The sequence below is a fragment of the Simochromis diagramma genome, unplaced genomic scaffold (genome assembly GCF_900408965.1).
Source record: "Simochromis diagramma unplaced genomic scaffold, fSimDia1.1 OVJJ01000387.1, whole genome shotgun sequence".
In the NCBI taxonomy this organism is placed as follows: Eukaryota; Metazoa; Chordata; class Actinopteri; order Cichliformes; family Cichlidae; genus Simochromis; species Simochromis diagramma.
Genome location: NW_024387152.1, coordinates 1,416,265 through 1,435,171, shown reverse-complemented (window position 1 = coordinate 1,435,171; position 18,907 = coordinate 1,416,265). Strand labels below are relative to the sequence as shown.

The following is an 18,907-nucleotide window of genomic DNA, read 5'->3' as shown; positions in this document are numbered from 1 at the left end:
TTATGATAGTTATAGCTTGCTTTTGTTTTTCAAGGAGCGAAAACAAGCTTGTTGACAAAATAGCAGGTAGTCGAAACACTCCTGAACCTGAAACCAAAAGAACTTTGAGTCTCCGAGCGGTCTTTGAATGCACCTGAGAGGGAGGGTCTAGTCAGTTATCTGTAGGCTGCTTCTCGGCCGTTCACTCTGATTACGGCTCCTCAGGAAAAAGGGCGACCACAGGAGGGGAAACACGGAGCTCTTCGCTACTTTGAGAGGATACGTCTGAGAGAGGTAAGGAAATAAATGCTTCTACACTTACGCTTATTCGGCTGGAGCTCCGAGAGCCGTGTAGAGTGAATAAAGCGCTTGAGACTAAAAGGAAAAGTAGTTAAGAAGCAGCATCGCTTCGAGTGGAGAGATAACCTTAGTCATTTAAGATTCCAGCAGCACCTCGGTGAGTTGAAACCTGTTACTTGTTTAGAAGTTTTCCAGCAGTCTTTAAGGTTATTATTGTTCGTTTATTATTATTATTATGTTTAAAATGGGGCAAAGGAGAAGGACACACGGAGGGCACACCTGTTTGTTTTTCTCCAACCATATCCTGAAGAAGATGTTGTTGTTGCCTTTCTACCCACTCGATACTTGCGCAATTGAACTAAATGGACTTTAACTGTGGAGCCTTAGAGCCCGTCTTTAATTGCTGTGAGAAAGTTCTTTCTGTTTGAGAACCTGTTTGTCCAGTAAGCTGGAACAAAATGTTTTTTTGTTTTTTCTTTATTTCTTTTAGGCAGGAATACTCGGAAAGCTCAAGTATTCGAATACATGATACCGACTGTGTGGCTTTTAAAAAATGTAATTATTATTATTTGGTGACAGAAGTCTGTCCTTTTCACCTGAACTAAAATAAAAAACCCCAAAAGACTACATTCGTCTGTCCCGAGGAAATTCCTCTCTGGCAGTCACCACACCCTTGTTGTGCTGCTCGGCTTCTGTAGCGCAGACCCTCACATCTCAACAGCGACTTGTTCCCTTGTCTTGGCATGTTCACCATAACAAAACTGCACTGCCGGTATTTGGGTCTGCGCCAGAGTCAAATCTGCAAAACTCTGCTATTCTTCAACTCAGCTGCTCCCATCTTTCGAGGCTGACGCGCACACTCAGGATGTTGCACTTGAAGAGTCCTCGAAAACGGGTCTTCTCGGTTTGTCCACTGCGCGCGCGTGTGTGATTGCAACGTCAATATTTTTGTGGAAGAATGATGATATATATATATATATATATATATGCATGCATTTCTTTTTTAGCAGAACTGCTGACCCAGCAGGTAGTGGACAGAAGTGAAAGTGTTGCCCAGTGTAACAAGCAAAACAAAATCAGTGCAGTGCAGGGAAATGTAAAGGAAATCCCCGATCTGAGGTATTAAAGGATGTGGCCGTGTGACGAGATGTAATCCACAGTGTTAGGGCTGAGAAAGTAGGGATATTGTTGTAGACGATGGAGTGGATATACTATTGAATGCACACGGGAAAGAGCGCACACACACACACACACTCAGAATCCATACAGATATTATGAAGTTAAAACATAGCATTAATTAATGCATTGCAAGGCTTTCCGATAATGCGCTGGATAAACATGATAACCCAGATTACACATATTTCTTACTGTTTATATTGCATCATTAATCACAGCAAAGATTCCACAAAGAGTTTAAGCAGTGTAAATATAATAACCAGCTACAAAGGCAAAGGCAGTAAAGGCATCCTTAGCGGTATTTCCATTACTGATTAAGCTGAGAGTTATTTTCTTGATTAATCGTTTGGTCTGTAAAATGTTGCATGCAAAGAGCCATGTTGATGCTTATTGTTTTTGCTTGAATGAGGATGATAAATCAAACTTAGCTGCTAATTAATTTTCTGTCGATCGACTGGTTACCCAATCCACTTATTAATCAGAAGCATAGACAGTGTAAAAGAGGGATATAGCTTCTGGGTTTGAGAAGTGCCTTGAACTGTCTTTTTTTTGGGGGGGGAGTTCATAGTGAGCAGGGGGCGACTCTTCTGGCTGCAGAGAGACTTTCGGTTGTATAGACATCTATGGGAAATAAGTCCTCGGCTCCCTTCACATGTGACCTCAGTTAACACTTTTCTTATCTGTATGGTCTTGGTTGCTAGTTTCATTTTATACTGAATAAAAAAATGGGTTGGATAATATGGTCGTTATTAGAGTCGCAAGTGAGGATTAGTCGCAAATCATTAGCCAATGAGAAAATTTCCCATTTCCTCCAGTCGCTCATCAGTTTTGTTTACGGCAGAAAAGCTCGACTTGAGGGGGAGTAAAAAACAAATGGACAACTACACGTCCATTAGGCCTTAACTATTACTGGAACAGGCCTTGTTCTGTGTATAGGATTTAAGTTGTCCTAAAATACTCACAGAGGACTTTGTTTATTTTGTATTTCCTATAAAAATAAGACGTCGTCTCCAACTGATGGAACTGCCAAAGATCCATTTATTATTTATTTTTTTTAGTATGTGACCTTTTCTCGTCTTTTTCCAGTATTGAGGCCAGACAGACAGCTGAATAGCTTTGTAGGTCATGAAAGCTTTCATGAAAGACTAATGTGGATCAAAAGCTGCATGTATGCCTTTATAGCCAGAGGTCCTTTCACCCTGGTGTTTGCACCTCGTTTTGTTCCTCTTGGCATTTGACTGACCTGCTCTGCTGTATTTTTACTTTTCAACGATTGATTGCGGCCACCTAACCTTTAGGAAGCACACTACTAGCACTCGATTAAAAACGTAAAACGCAACGATTTAGGAAGTTGGTGCTAAAAAATGGGAGGGTTTGTTTAGATTTGAGTGCTGAGATTTGATCTTTTTTCCTTTCTATGGGGAGTTCGAAGGTTGTTAAAACCATAGGTGTTTATCAGCTGATGTGCTTATAGATCTTCAAAGTATTAGAATGGACCACCTTCAAATAGTAGCGATTTCCAAGAAAGCCAGTCTTCCTGGAAACGGATCAAACTGGAGCTTGTTTTACACACTGATGAAGCACACATGTTTTTCAGTTTTCTAGTCATTTGTCTGCAATCGACAAGCATGGCTGCATGGAAGATTGCATCCGTTGGATGTGGGGTGTACCACACATGGGCAGCATGCAGACAAAAAAGAGAAAAAAGTCTGGGAGTGTTTCCTGTTTGGATCTTGGGGTTTGAGGTTTCAGGAAGCCTTAAAAGGATAATGTAAACATTTTTTTTCTCCTGACAGACTTCAGAAGTACTGCTCTCTCAGACTCTTGTAGCCTGTTCCATGTTGAGTCAAGATTCCCTTTGGGAAATTGCTTGGATCGACACTGTATTTGCTCCAGCAGAAAGTTTGGCTGCTCTTTGGTAAATGCTTTCAGTTGGTGTCACCAGTTATCAGTTTTGATTTCTACTGGTTTTTCCCCATCTTTTGTAGTACTGACTGCATTAAAAAAGCCATTTTAAAGAAGTCCTCTTTACACTGCATTGCCAAAAAAATATGGACTAATCTTGAAAATCAATAATGAACATAATTGTTCTTTGCAACCCTCCGTTTATATTCTTTCAATCCTAATAGTTGTGCAATTGGCGCTTCAGTTTTTAGCCTAATTGGACTGCAGCTATTAACTGGACACATCTTTTCAGACAGTGTAAAAAAATGTTTTTGATTATTCTTGTCAGCATCTAAAGATCATGCCTTTGTAGTTGGTTTGTAGTTCTTTTCGCCTTCAATTACTTCCAACTGTTGATGGCTAAACCTAATAAGACTTGATGAGCTATTTCAGAGGATTCAGTGCTACATTCGATAAAATGCACTCGCTTCTCACACAGCTTCACAGGCTGACAGGACAGATGAGAGACACAGTTGGAGGATTGACTCCATAGAGGCTGTGCACATGTGTGTCAGCTCTCGTTTTCAGATTTCATTATTGCTGTGTGTGTGAATCAGAAAGAAGCAGGGATGCGGCGCCCTAAGGATATGCAACATTAGCTCCCTGATGGTGACATCACACTGCAACACAGAGGGAGAACGCGAGGGATGAGATGAGGGCTGATTGAGAACAAGAGCCTGGAGGAGGATGGGTAGAAAAGAGGAGCTAAAAGAGCAAACAGAGTTAGGAACAGGGTGCAATCAAGTCGGTTCCTTCACCACGCCGAGCTGAGGTGGTGCGTGTCTGTGCATATGCACACTTTATAATCTTGGAAAGCGAAAATGCATTCCTCATTTCTATCCAAGTCCTGATTAGCTATTTTCCCAAGACAGCCCATGACTAATTCAAAGATTTGTTTATTTTATACTCATGGAATATTAATCAAAGGCCTCGTTGCTGCACTTTAATGCTTTTAAGTTTCTCCATATCGTTTGCTGTTGCAGCAACTCGTGTTCTAGTTTTGACCACAGTGCTTTGCGTTCCTCCCTCCAGCTTTCTGACTTTTGTTTGTACTGCAACCAAGAGGCGGGTGAAGGGATGATTCTGTGTGATATTTCTCTCTTTCGTCCTCTGCTCTCAGCCGAGTTGTGTGCACTGTGATAAATTGGGTTGGGTGAGTCTCAATGGCTCTGTCCTATTTTGGGCTCCAGCTAGGTTCTCTGACTTTAGCTCCTTCCCTGGCCTGGATCTTGAGCAGTCACTTCTGCTCTTAAGTTTGATTCAACCTTGAAAATGTTAGCTTGGCTGACCAGTATATTAGGATATACTCTAGAGATAAAAGGAAAGTGACTGAACATGAAGACATTTTACCTCTAATACAAGATGCTTCTTCAGTTCAGAACTGAGAGGGGAAAATGTTTTTACAAAACTTGAAGAAGTCCAGTCAATTTCTTTCCTAGCTCTTACTACCATGACCTGGATGACTGACGAACTACATGGACTCGAGGGATAAAAGTTCTGGGGCTGCCTTCACATTTTACCAAGAGGAGGTACTCATCCTGGAAACCCGTGCCATAAAGTGGCACATGTTTTTGTGCTGATGTTAAGAATGGTTTAGATGGTCTGCCACTTCACGGCTGAGTTGCTGTTGTTCCTTAACACTTCCACTTTGCAATAAAATCACTCGCAGTCGATCATGGAATATTAAGGTGGGAAGAATTTTCACAATCTGAGTTGTTGAAACAGTGGCATCCTGTTATAGCACACCACTCAAATTTAGTGAGCTCATTATAATGATGTGTTCTTGCAGATTGCATGGCTAGGTGCTTGGTGAATGTGAATGTTGGGCATTACAGGTGGGTTTGTTTTAACGAAGCAATTCATCAAAGCAGATTAATGAAAAAAGAAAATATCCAGTCTGAAATTGCCAGTTGTGATACTGAAAGTGCTTTTAAGACACAGTTCAAAATATCAGCTGTATTTAGACTACCAATAATTTAGACTTTGTTTGTTAGTGCTTTGGTTTATAATCAGTATTTGATTGATAGATTAGTTGATTGGCAAAAAATAATGTAAATGTTTTTTAATGACAATGTTTAAGGAAATTTAAGAAAAATGCTGATCAGCGTTATGCATGGCCCCACTTAGGGATTGGTAATTAATCGACTTTCATTTTCATTTTTGAGTTGTTGTTTATGAGAACATGTTAATTGACTTAATTATTATGGTAAATGGCCTGTATTTGTATAGCGCTTTACACAACCAGTCATCCACACATTCCCACACTGGTGATGGCAGCTACATTGTAGCCACAGCCACCCTGGGCCGCACTGACAGAGGCGAGGCTGCCGGACACTGGCGCCACCGGGCCCTCTGACCACCACCAGTAGGCAACGGGTGAAGTGTCTTGCCCAAGGACACAACGACCGAGACTGTCCAAGCCGGGGCTCAAACCGGCAACCTTCCGACTACAAGACGAACTGCCAACTCTTGAGCCACGATCGCCTGGTTTTGGAATGTAGCTGTAGTTTTGTGATGTGCTTTGAATCCTGTTTGTACTTTTCCTTAATGTGTGATTTATAGTACCAAAAATGTTGTTTGTTTGCATATGGGTTTCCACAAAGACAGTGCACAGAAAGAGGTTTGTACCCGTTGCAAACGTGCTGCCATGCAGTCCTCCAAAATCCCAACTGCACTGGTTGTGGATGACTATGCAGCTTCACCAGGAATGGGAGAAGCACAAAAACCCTATTAAAGATTAAAAATATATTTAAAAATGTAAAAAATAAAATGATAATAATACAGCTTGAAAAAGTGTAGACAGTGGCTGCAGCAGACACTTCTGATTGTTTTTAACACTCTTTGTAATGTTATAACGTCACACTTCTCGACAGCTAGTTGACGATCCAATGGCAGCGTAAACAGGAGTAGCCACAGACTGGTTGTACCACATACTTTGTACACTGTCTCCATCGATGGCCTACACTCCCTGCAGGCAGACGGATAGTCCCCGATCGCTTTCGCACTGAAACTTAGTTTTGCTGTCTCTGTCATTTTTTACTTCAGCTCACATTAATTTCATGTTTACATTTCAGACATCACACAATTAATTAATCAACCAATTAATCAAGAAAGTAATCCTCAGATTGACTTGAAAAACATCAATGATCCTAGAAAATGTTTGTTTGTTTTCTGGCAGACAGAAAGTCAGAGATGCTGTAGAGGGATGTTGTGTGTTCAGAAGAAAAGGGTGAGGGGTGTTGAAAGTAGGTGAGAGATTCCTCATGGCTTATGTATTCCCACATTTTTACACAGTCAGACAGGGCTGTGTGTGAGCGCTTAGTGACCCGACATTAATCATCGCATGGAATGCACTTTGCAGCTTTGGCCAACCACTGTGTCAGATTGTGAACTGCTAATACCCAGTTAATATTTTTCTTTAACAGCTGTTTGTTCATACATCACCTGGAAGTGTACAGTCAGTTTACAGGTAGCAGGGGTGCGCTGTGCTGCTTTCCATGGAAAAGGAAAATATGGGAGATGAATCTGGTCACACGGAGGACTTGCTGACGAGTAAAATGATGATTTTATGATCAACTAATTCTATATTTTTTCCCACCTTTGGTCAGATGCTGGTAGTCTCTTTAAGTGAAGATGAGAGTGAGTATCGTCTCCCTACCTCTGAACAACAGGAAGTTCAGACACTCAGATAATTTACATTTTTCTGTTTGCACTCAGAACAAGTATGTTTCTGCCCTTTTCCTGCTTCTGCATCAGACCTGATGGAAAGTGGGATTGTTGGTACAGATCTTCAGTCATATTCTCAGATTTGTCCTGAATCACCCCAGTTTTGCCTGTTTGGGCCTGTGTACTCTCTGGGTCTTCAGTCTGAGTTGTGATCTAGTATTTTGGAGAACATCCGGCAGGCGACATGACTAACAGGAATGTACAAGGCACGATAATGCCTGTGGCATGTTTCTGAGGGGGAGGTGAACGTGTGCATTCCTCACGTCCTCTGCTTGAGGTATTGGTGACACATTAAATGTGATTAATGTATTTTGTCTTCAACAGTTTAACTGTCAAGCTAACTGCTGTATAGCTTAAAATGTGCAGCCCACATCTCTAAACTTCAGACCTAACGAAGCCTGAAATATAAAACTTATAAGAAGCAGAACTGCTGTCTCCGGGTGACTTTTTCCTCAGTATGTTGTCTATACGAACTTGCTGTTGTATTATTAAGTTAACATACATCTTCAAACTTGGAGATATTATTTTTCTGTTGCGCCCACATTGGACATCTCCTCTAGAGATGCCCAGCAGAGGACGAGGATGGAGAGTGGGGGTGGGGTTGCATAAGTCGAAGAGTTTATTGAAGTAGAGATGCAAACACTGCCGCAGTTTTACAAAAGAAACCTTTATGTAACAGCACCAGTCTATGTCAATATAACTGATATTGTCTTAGACTTTACTCTTTCAAAAATCCATTAGTAAGAATGCATGCTGACGTGTCATCCAGCACTAATCACTGTCCAGTAAAGTTAAAGCCCTTCGTTGTTTTTTGGCTACATTAGCAGAGTGAATGAATTTGCTCAAATGAATCAGAAGCTGCATAATATACACAGGTGATGAGCATTACATGGACATTAAAGTGGTTTATGATGATTTTTGTAATGTGTTTTGTAGAACACAGAAATGTTCGTTGTGGCAAGAATAAAATATCGATGTTCAAATAGTCGTCATTTAAAAGTCGAAGCTCCTCTGGAAACAAAAGCTTTTTTTTAAACCCATATCAGCTCTGATGGTGTTGAACTCCGCAGTACCAATTACGCAAAACAGCTGCCTGTTAACAAAAATCAAAATGCAGCTTCACAGTTGCTTCACCCACTCACAGCGCTGTGCTTTTCAACAGAACAGCAGGGTGTTATACAGCAGCTGGCACGCTCGAGACATCAAGAGAAGGAAGTTGAAATCCACTGGGCCATCTATGCCTCTTTTCCACTTGCACCTACTCGGCTCTGCTCTACTGTACTCTGTCCTTTTCCATTGCAGTTGAGCACCACATCAATGTGGGTGGGATCATTACAGTAACACGGCCCAAAAAAATCCTGTGATGTCATTTGTATGCAACACAAAACAAACAATGGATGACATGGAGGTGATGGCATACCGTCTGCTAAACCCATGGTAACGTCTGCACCTCATCATTGAAGCACAGTGTTTGCCTAGTTCCAAAAATGGCAGGTTTGAGTCTTGTGAAGGAGTGGTCAATCGGTGGCATGCGGTCTGCTGATGTCTCATTTTCAGCTCGACTCAGCTTGATTGAAACCTGGTCCCAGGTACTACCACCAAATGGAAAAAACCCCAAAACAGTGACACTGAGCCAAGCCGGGTAGGTGTTATTGGAAGAGAAGCTGTTTAAAGGTTTGGGTGAGCTGGTCAGAAGATGATTACCATCTTTTGGTGAATAATGATGAGCTAAATTAATTCCTTCTAAAAGGTTTTTTGCTTTCACACTGAAAGCTGTGATCAGAAATATCTCTGCTGTCTTTCAGAATACTTGTTTGCCCTCTTGTTTTGTTGGCTGCCACTGTCTTCAGTTCAATAACTTACAACTTTGCATTGCATTATATTTAGTCTTGTTCTCACTGTTTCACAACAAATAATCTAGCTTTGTAGATTTGGAGCCGTTTGGAAGTTGTTGTAATAGATTTATTGATGAGATTCATGCAGTTCATTAAATAATTGAGATTGTGAGCCAAATAAAATAATATAAAACATTAAATCACCCTCCTCTGCTGTACATGATAGTACCTCATTTGATTTACTATGTGTAGGGTTGTTTGAGTGCCTTGAGTTTGTGATTAGAGGTCAGTCCATACGTCACGAAGAGGAAGATTGTTTTAAATATATTTATTTTTCAGTCTTAGTCCTTCTCCTGGTGTTTCATGACGTTTTTTGTGTTTTGTTTTGTTTTTTTTACCCCCACCACCTGAAGTGAACAAGACTGGCTAATGTGTTACCCCTGCAGATATGAGTCACAACCTGCCAGCGAGGAGAAACGAGGGAGAAAACGGCATCTGTGCTGCTTGTGTGGGAAATGAGAACTTTGTCCTTTGCTACTCCACGCAGGGCAAATATTATGCAAGAACCGCTCGTTCATCCTAAGACACGTGCGAACACGCACGTTGATATGACCTGTTTGAGGCTCGTGTGCTTAGGCCGTCGCTGCATGTGCGCTATGGCTCATCACTCAGGATATGTTGTCATTCTTCTTCAGCTCGGCCTTTGGCTCTGTGCTTGTTCAGCAGTGATCGTAGTACCGCAGAGCTTGCTACAGTGCAGTTATTCACAAGTGCATTTCGACATACACTGGTCACATGTTTTGTAAACGTGATGTATGAAGAGCGCCTTGACTGGAATTTTCTCAAATATGACCGTAAAGTTTACTTGGACCCAAAGCTTAACAGTTGATGTTTGTGTTTAAGGTGCAAGGCCACTGTGACATCACATGGATCCCATTCTTGTAAATGTGACACACCCAAGGCTCACTTACTGATTTTTGAACATGGCATAACATGTTACAATAAAACTGTAGGCGATTGAGGGTGGGATTTCTTGCAATTGCTTTTTATGAGGTTAATGTTGTGGTTTTATATCATTGTAGTTTGTTAAGTGTTTTAAATGCAGCCACGTGTACATTCAAAGCTACAAGCAGCACAACAATTAACCTAACATGCTTAACTATGGGAGGCCTTTGTGCAGTGATCAGCATGGACAATGTTACTACTGTAATACAAAATGGTTGTTTGCTCCGTTTCCAGTAAAGCTTATTGAAAATGACCCAGTGGAAGAAACTCAGTGAGGAAGAATGATGGTAAATAACAAAACTGGTGAAATCCCACAAGCTTCACTTCTTCCTCTCCAGTTGCTCTCATGTTGTTCTTACCAGGAAGTCGCTTAAAGGAGTCTAAAAGATAAACGAGAAAGATGATTGATAATAGCAGAGGCAATGCTTGGTGGTTATTTAAACGTGTAAGGATGACATAAATCACTTTTTAGGGTGAGATGAATTGATCAGAGTTCCTTTTCTTACCTCCTGAAAGAAGCCTCAGTTCACTACTTATCTCTGAGAAGACTCCCCCTGTGGTCAATCTGGTTATTAGTGTTTACTTACTGTTGTATTAGTTCATTGATTTTCTTTTGATCTTGCATAATACATGAGAAAAAATGCAGATGTTATATGTGTGAATATTTTATAACAGTGTATGGTATGAATATTGTATGAAGGTTTTAAGTGAATTGTTTCTATCCGCAATCTAAGGGTAATGGAACACACCGATATGTAACTCTTATTTAGGGAACGAGCCCTCGTAGTGCTCCTGTCCACAGTATGCACACACAGACACATTAATGCAAAGTAAAGGGGCCATTATCCCCAGTAAGCACCATTTGCTGCCACTGTCACAGTGGGGAGCCTGCTCTGAGTGCCACGATCATCAATATGCCGCATTATTTTATCACAGCACAAACTCTGCAGGACTAGCCCCATTTTGTGAAGCTTTCTGGGGCTGCGCTGTAGCTCCAAGTCACGTGTGCATGTGTTTCTGGATGAGTTTGTGTGTCTTCCCTCTGGCAGTGACAGTATGATGTATGGGGGAGCAGCAGCCTGCTATCAGAGAGAACAGGTGGCTCTCTCAAGAGACAAACTGACAACACACTGTCCTGATTTAATGTGTAGGAGAAAAAAGAAAACGGAACAATCGTCTTTTTATTCTCGTGGTAAAAATTAGTAGCTGTTATTCCCACGAGGAGTGACTGAGGCCCACAACATGATGGAGGCTTGTTCAGGGTCAGTGGTTCATTGTAAGTAGGCTTTCAGAAGCTACTAGAAAATATTAGCTTCAGCTTTTATGAAGGTTTAGAGTCCACGGCGACACGGCGCTCCACCCACAGACCATTTTTAAGGAAACAACTTTTTTTTATCTTTATTATTCTATTTTCAATGATATGAGTATTTGATAGGACTTTTGATTAGTGGTGATGAGTCACTGGCTTTTCCTGGTGGCACTCATGTGAAAGATAATGAGAGGTGTGGCAACAGGAAGATGGCGGTAAAAGTAAAGAACTTCAACGGAAAGTAATTTGCAGAAATAATCAGCAGAGTATTAATTAACACTCCCAGACGCACACAAACACACACGCACTTGTCGTTAAGCTTTAAAAACCCAGAGCGCCCAGACCTGTTTCACAAAGGACTGGGGCGTCATGCCTCTGATACTGGGATGCTGGCATGCCATGTGGAAGCACGCACTGTAGTGGCGTTATGCTGTTTTTGTTTGGTTTGGTATGAATGAGCAAAGGCAACATAAACGGGTCTTTTTAGCCACACAGACCACCATTTCTGTCTGAAAGAGGCTAATGAGTGCTTAAACGTGTGCTCGGGTGTATTTGTGCTTATTAATCACCACAAGTTTTCATTTCTACCTGTGTGTGCCGTATCCTTTGTTTGGTCATTTGGGAGTAGAGGAAACAAGCCCAGAGATATTCTCACCTTTCAAGTAGCAAAACAGTTGTTTAACAAAACTTCCACCGAGTCCAAAGTTCATCCTGTCAGTTCGGCCTCCTGAGGGAAATGTCTGACTCTTTACTGCTAAACTCCCGACTGTGTTCACCAGGTACTATAAATTATATTTGGTGTCGAGCAAGTAGAATTCATTCAATTTTTACCAGCAAAAAATAAACAAATAGTGCTGCAGGTCATAAAACAGAAACAATCAGCAGATCTGTTTTTTTATTGGTTCATCATCTCAAGTGACTACTTTAAATAATTGGGAGATATTACTACATCTTTCATCAGTTATTACTTAAATAGTGTGTGTGTGTGTGTGTGAATGTGTGAATGTGTGAGATTGAGTGATTGCAGAGGTTTTGATCCTAATCTTGGTCCAGGTAGTTTGAGGCTGGTGGAAGCTGAAGCTGCTGGCAGGCAGCCAGTGTGTTGTCTCATCTCCGGCTGCCTTCCCTCCATTATTGTCAGCCCGTGGGAGATGGCTATTGATCTGTGTGTGTGTGTGTGTCCCTCTTGGTCTCTGACTAGCCACATTTCACTCAAATCTATACCTTTCAGGGATATGAGAGAAGAGATGAGAAGAGAAATGTGTGCAGCATCGAGGTGTCAGACCAAACCAGTGTGAGCTGTATATCACTTGGCCACAGGGATGTAGAAGTGACATGTTAAAGATCATTATAAATGTGATTGTGGCACAGAGGTCATGAGTGTACAGCAGCATGTAGACCGCAGGCGATGCAGGCAAACTGGCGTCAGTATTTTGTGCTGTACTGTACTCTTTACAACTCCTTATATAAATCCATCTGAGATCACATCCCTGCACATCTGTTCTCCTTTACCTTTGTGTTTGGTGATTTGTGAGACAAAATTCCCGAGTCTGTGGCTCCCTTCCCTGTTTGAAAGCACTTGATTCTCACCAGTTCACTAATCATCACAAACGTGTTTACTAATCAAACTGTTGTGTTTTGTAGATGGCTGCAATCAGAAAGAAGCTGGTGATAGTTGGGGATGGTGCGTGTGGGAAAACCTGCCTGCTTATTGTCTTCAGTAAGGACCAGTTCCCAGAGGTCTACGTCCCCACTGTGTTTGAGAACTACATCGCTGACATTGAAGTTGATACCAAACAGGTACGTTGTAGAATATATATGTACTGGAAGTGCTGGGTATACAAGTCTGGCCCAAGTCTTCAGTCAGAAAGACTGCTGCAGTCCAGGAGTCTAGTTCACCGTCTTTAATGAAGCTTCACAGAAGAACTGGTTACAGCAGGGCTTGCCAGGATAAATCCAACTGTGATGCAGCCAGATATGCACTTATAATTGTGGCAGATGCAGTATAGGTGACTATAAGCATGGTTGTCTGGAAACAGAAACAGGTAATACTATAATTAGTAGGGTCAAAGATAACTAAGCAACAATCAGAACACATCATCTACTCAGACACAGCAATATTTTACAATGTCCACTAGGGGTCGCCGTAAGACCCGAAGTTAGCTAAATAGCGCAAATCTTCCCAGTTGCTAGTACTAAGGCACGAATGTGGCAAGCTAACAGCAGCTAAACTAAACAATAAACAACAGAAAAATCCTTTAACCGCGGGATGTAATCATTGGAGGAGATTCTGGCCACTGGTATTAACTTAGTGCAAATTAATTTGCACAAACGTGATATCTGTGTACCGGGGCATAACTTTAGCTTTAACATGCACAAACAACTATAACTATTATCATACCAGTTAACCTGTCAAAAGTAATAACACTTACAGTTTCATTGACGCACACGGAATCGCACAAACTGCAGGGAATTTGCACATAGGTCGTATTTGAAATATCGGTTTTCAGTTTGAAGACTATGAATAATTTAAACTATTGAAACAGAAGTAATAGTTTGACCTTTGTGTATTTGTAACAACTTCACTTAAAGAGGTTCGAGTTTCCATTTGACATTTATTTTTTGTTTGGAAATGTAATAAAAGCTGCTTCTTTTTTTTTTTGTTTGTTTTTTGACTCAGTGGCTCTCAGCCATTTATTTGTGACATCTTACAAAACATCAGCATCTATTTGGAGCTCCTTGTCACTGTTTAAGACATTTGTTAGGTTTTAGTATTTCCCCTCCAAGTTTCTCCTGTGGTGCCATTTAAACAGTAGTTAGGTTGTTTCTGAAAAGTAGAACAAATAAGAGTCCAAAAGAACGAGTTTGCAGATTGTTTATCGTGTGGTTTGGGTACTACTGTTCTCTGTGAACCTTCAGTTATTAAATGAAGAAAATGAAAGTATAAGGATATACTTTTGTAATAAAGGAGCAAAGACTGACTACACTGTGTATGTATTGATAATATTAATAGGAGACATTCTATATTAGAGGTATTACTCCTACTCTCACTACTCAAGTACTTTTGCTTATATAATATTTACACAAGTGCAGAATCTACGAGCAAATTTGAGCTGTTTCTTGGAACAGGCAGGTTTATGTGACACTCTTTGACTCTGTTGATTGTGGACCACATCCCATCAAGATTGATGGCAATAAGTGCCTGCTCTGAGAGAATATTTGTGCTATTTCATTGTTATAAAGCTGCAGATCTCCAGCTAGCAACAGGAAATGGATCAGTGCCACCTTCCTGTGCAAGGCCGGGACCCCTCTCCTAATACATCATGACTAATGTCCCGTTTCCTGTTCCTTTTTCCTGTGCTGTAAAATTGGGGATCAGCTGGTTTTTACTTCAGTAGGTTGAATGTGATGGAAGAATTTAAAATGTAACAACTTTATTTGATGCAGTGAAATATTTTATAACACACTGTTTGACCTTATATTACGTTACAGTTAACATTACTAAGAAAAAAAGATTTCTCTTGGGAGCCTGACTCCTGAGAGACATCTACTGGTAATAGAAGCAAAGGGCAGCTGACTGAGGTTCTTCCTGGTGTGAAATAGCTTATTTTACAACAGTTTACGTGTTATATCTCATTAAATATTGAAAATACCCTTCCTGTGGTAGACTGTAAGTGCGGTGTCTGGGCAATCTTGGTAAGAAGCTTGTGAGCCAACAAGAAACATGTGAGATGTAAGAAAAGCCCAGAAGAATTGTTGAGGTACTGTTGTTGCACTCTGGAGTACAATCAAGATGTTCTCCAGCTGTGATTAGTAGTAAAAAATACTGCAAATGAAATCAGCAGAAGAATAAAATGCATAAATAATGCAGTTTAATCCTCAGTTTAGTTTTTACTTTAAAAAAAGCCATAATTTCCTCATGAAGTGACATTTCTAGGCTAGTGTGTACTAAACATTCCTATGTAGTTCCTTGTGGTTGCATTGTAACTAGAGCTACAGCTCATGCTGACCTCTCGCAAATGATTTTTGCAAGGGTTTTCTTTTATCTGGAGCAAGCGAGGCGCTGAGGGATTTCTAACAGCTTGATTAACAGCTGAGATCCTGTGGGAACCACCTCCACCTCTGCAGACGTGCTGTTTAGGCCCGATGGTGGAGGATTGAGTTGTTCTCAGTTATGTTCCTCCCTCTGTCCAATGGGATTTCTTTTGTTGTCTGTAATCTGTTTTTGTATTTTAATGCTAGCAAGTGTGTGCTCTGTGTTGGAGCTGCTTGCTTCATATGTTTTGTTCTTTGTCTTCCCCTCTCTCTCAGGTGGAGTTGGCATTGTGGGATACAGCAGGTCAGGAAGACTATGACAGATTGAGGCCTCTCTCCTACCCTGACACAGACGTAATCCTCATGTGTTTCTCCATAGACAGTCCCGACAGTTTAGGTAAGGCGGCGGTGAAAGTGTGTTTTAGTTCATTGCTGTGCCCCAGTTAAGATATTTTTCTGAAATCAACAAGCAAAGTCTCCGAGTTCCTGAGACAGTGTTGTATTATTCTTTTGTAAGATTACTTCACAACAAAGGTCACCTGGCAGGGAAATGTTCCAGATTTTATCTGCTCATGGGGCTACATCTTCTTACAAAGGGTTTTCCCACATATTTCATTGGTATCGTAACCTGCTGTTGAAATTCCATCTTGCACTGTCATGGAAAAGTCATGACTTGACTGGTTGAACTGCATTACGATGCATTAATATGTAGGCACACACGAGATTACAGTCGCTCCTCCAATGAACTTGAGGAATGAAGTCTGGGCATCAGCTGACCTTTGTAGCTTTGATTGCTATGGTAGACGTGACGGACTGGAGAGGGTTCACCAGGAACATGCAGTTACTATGGATGAGATGCAGGAAACTTGGATATATTTCTTCAGAGAGGTTTTGGGCGCAGCTTTTAAATGCAGTTTCCTCTCCCACCTCAGCATCTCCTCAAAATCTCAGCAGGGAACTTCTTTTATAGTCCTTAGGTGTTAAGCAAAGCTTAGCAGAGCGTCACGGTCTCTGGGCTTGGTTAGATATGTGGAGCAACCGGTAGTGTGGGATGCTTGTGTTTACTGTTGTGTTGTCAGTCCTTTAACATTGCCATGGCCACAGAGAAGACAAAAGTCATGAAGTACTATGAATTTCTTTTAGAAGAGCGAAGATAAGGGTTGTAACTTAGCATTACAGCCAGTCTTTGCTTTCCTCATCCATGCTTTAGGATATTCCTACTCTAAGCACAAAATGTAATCTCTGTTCAGAGAGAAATCGCTTGTTTTGTCGACTGTGTGTGACACTAGCTCTCAGTGACCTCTTGGTATTTTTTTGTGGTGCACAGTCACAAGGGAAACTAGTGACTGTCCTTACAGGAGGAAAAAGGTCTGGTGCAAAACTAATGCTCTGATTTTCATATATGGGATTTTTCTTTATTCTTTTAGAGAACATTCCTGAGAAATGGACACCTGAAGTGAAGCACTTTTGTCCCAATGTCCCAATCATCCTCGTGGGCAACAAGAAGGACCTTAGGAATGATGAACACACACGCAGAGAGCTCGCTAAGATGAAACAGGTCTTGTATTTGGGGGGTTTTGGTTTTTGTGTTAAAGGAAACACATCCTCTCAGTAGATAAATGTCCACGCACAACCACTGAAATTTTAACTGGCTTTCTATATATGACACCCAGGAACCAGTAAAGCCTGAAGAGGGCAGAGACATGGCCAACCGCATCAGTGCCTTTGGCTACCTGGAGTGTTCAGCCAAGACCAAGGACGGAGTGCGGGACGTGTTTGAGATGGCGACCAGAGCGGCACTGCAGGTGCGCAAGCGTAAGAAGAGGGGTGGCTGCCAGATTCTGTGAACAGCCAGAGTGTGTTGGCCACAGCACCTGAGGGAGGACTAGCCCCTCCCCGACACACAGAGCAAACCTAGCGAAACCTTAAATCAATGGCTTCCATGGACTTCACAGACGCAGATGTGCCGCCGGCAAATATGAAAGACTGACACACCTGTTTAAAAGCAAAACAAATCAGCCTTCTTTTTTTAAAGCAGCCTCCTCTGCAGCTCACTCTGTTATTGCTTCTTTCCTGTTTGTTCTCTACCAGAACACAAGCTTGTTTGAAGGACCAACCCGCTTACTTTACTTTTATGTGTATGTTTGTATTTATGTGCATATACTTTATAAATGTCATGCATTGGCCACTGTGTTATGTTTGTTTACAGAGAAGGGTTTTGTGGACTTTCTCTCACAGCTATGAGCTGCACACAGCTTTACTTCTGCTGTTTTCCTCTGCTTCTCTTCAACCTGTGTGTGCCACTTAGTCTCCTTTTATACATCAGCTTCAGTCCTGATTCCTTTTTTGTCAGACAACAATTTATTTTAGACCCCAAAAGTTCTATTTCACCAAGTGCTGTGTCAGCAGAGTGCTGTTTTCCACAGCTTTCTCTTCTGACACAAAGGACTAAATTTACAGCCTGTTCACACTTCATTAATCCACTGAAACCTACATAAAGTAATGCAGGAGTGACTGTATGGAGAGGCTTTGGCCTGCACCTTGGTCTCTGTCTTTCTCCATGGCGATGGCTTAAACTGGCACTGCAGACAGTGGTCTATTGTCTTGGACACAATATGTGCAGTCGTGCTCACACTGGCTCTGGCAGACGTCATTACAGCTTCCCCCCCGATGAGCCCTGCATCCTGCCTGTACTGTTTGAGGTCCAGTATACAGTCATCTCACAATACTGTGTACTGGACTCACTGTGGATGAATGCACACAATATACAGCCATATTAATATTGTATAACATCAGCCTAGTCTGTGTGTAAAAGTAGCTGACAACTAGATTAGCAGCTCAAACATCATTGCGTGGTGTACAGGAGCCTTTAGTCACTGTGTGGTCGTTCTTTGAGTTGTGAACAGGCAAAAACCAGAGTAACAGTGATGTCTTTTGGCCCTAAGCTAGAACCGTAAAGATGAAGAGATTTTACACCAATGTGACAAAACTGTAAAACAGAATTTGAATTTTAAAAAAAAAAACATATTGGGGAATGAAACGCCAGAGTTTACGCATGTGTCTCTCCTTCAGAGCCAAAATAAAGAAGTACAGGGCAAAGGCTGTATGTACTCCTGCTCAGAAAGAGCCCAGATCAAATTGTTTGTGTATTACATCGTACAAATATTCATCTTGCCACAATAACAAAAGCAAGACGTTCTTCCACTTGGAGTGGGCGTGGGCTAATGTCTGGCCAGTGGCTCTGTCTTAAATGTCACAACGAAATTTGAGAAAATGTTGATTGAAGCTGCTTTACAAACAGGAGCAGGAAGTTTTGAATGTCTGAAACATGACAAACATGTTAATAAAGTATTTTTGAAATACTACTTTGGTTTTGGAGATGGTTTTAATACATTTACATTTCAATAACGGTTTACTCTTATTTATTACAACTGACTTCTATTCTAGAAGTAAATCAGTATTTAACTTTCTTTTGACATCCCCTTGGTATAATATTTAAAATGAGAATTAAAGAGACCTCAGACTTACAAGTAAAAAAAAAAAAAAAAAAAAAGATTGGTAGGTTTGAACATTCAAGTGACCTCGTGTGTTGTCATCT

General features: G+C 41.2%; 2 protein-coding genes across 2 annotated transcripts in view; one reads left to right on the top strand and one right to left on the bottom strand.

Annotated features, from left to right (window-relative positions):
* LOC120743988 (putative helicase mov-10-B.2) overlaps positions 1-18,907 on the bottom strand; it is a 34,010-nt gene that overhangs the window by 145 nt on the left and 14,958 nt on the right. The gene's annotated exons all lie outside the window — the stretch shown is intronic.
* Positions 155-18,321, top strand: LOC120744022 (rho-related GTP-binding protein RhoA-D). Its single transcript, XM_040048141.1, has 5 exons — positions 155-273; positions 12,919-13,074; positions 15,586-15,706; positions 16,737-16,867; positions 16,983-18,321. The coding sequence occupies exons 2-5, from the start codon at positions 12,919-12,921 to the stop codon at positions 17,154-17,156; spliced, it is 582 nt and encodes a 193-aa protein (XP_039904075.1). The 5' UTR covers positions 155-273; the 3' UTR covers positions 17,157-18,321.

Coding starts and splice junctions, on each gene's coding strand:
- LOC120744022 (XM_040048141.1), top strand. CDS start 12,919: ATGGCTGCAATCAGAAAGAAGCTGGTGATAGTTGGGGATGGTGCGTGT. Junction 13,075..15,585: donor TTGAAGTTGATACCAAACAG/GTACGTTGTAGA, acceptor CCTCTCTCTCAG/GTGGAGTTGGCATTGTGGGA. Junction 16,868..16,982: donor AGCTCGCTAAGATGAAACAG/GTCTTGTATTTG, acceptor TATGACACCCAG/GAACCAGTAAAGCCTGAAGA.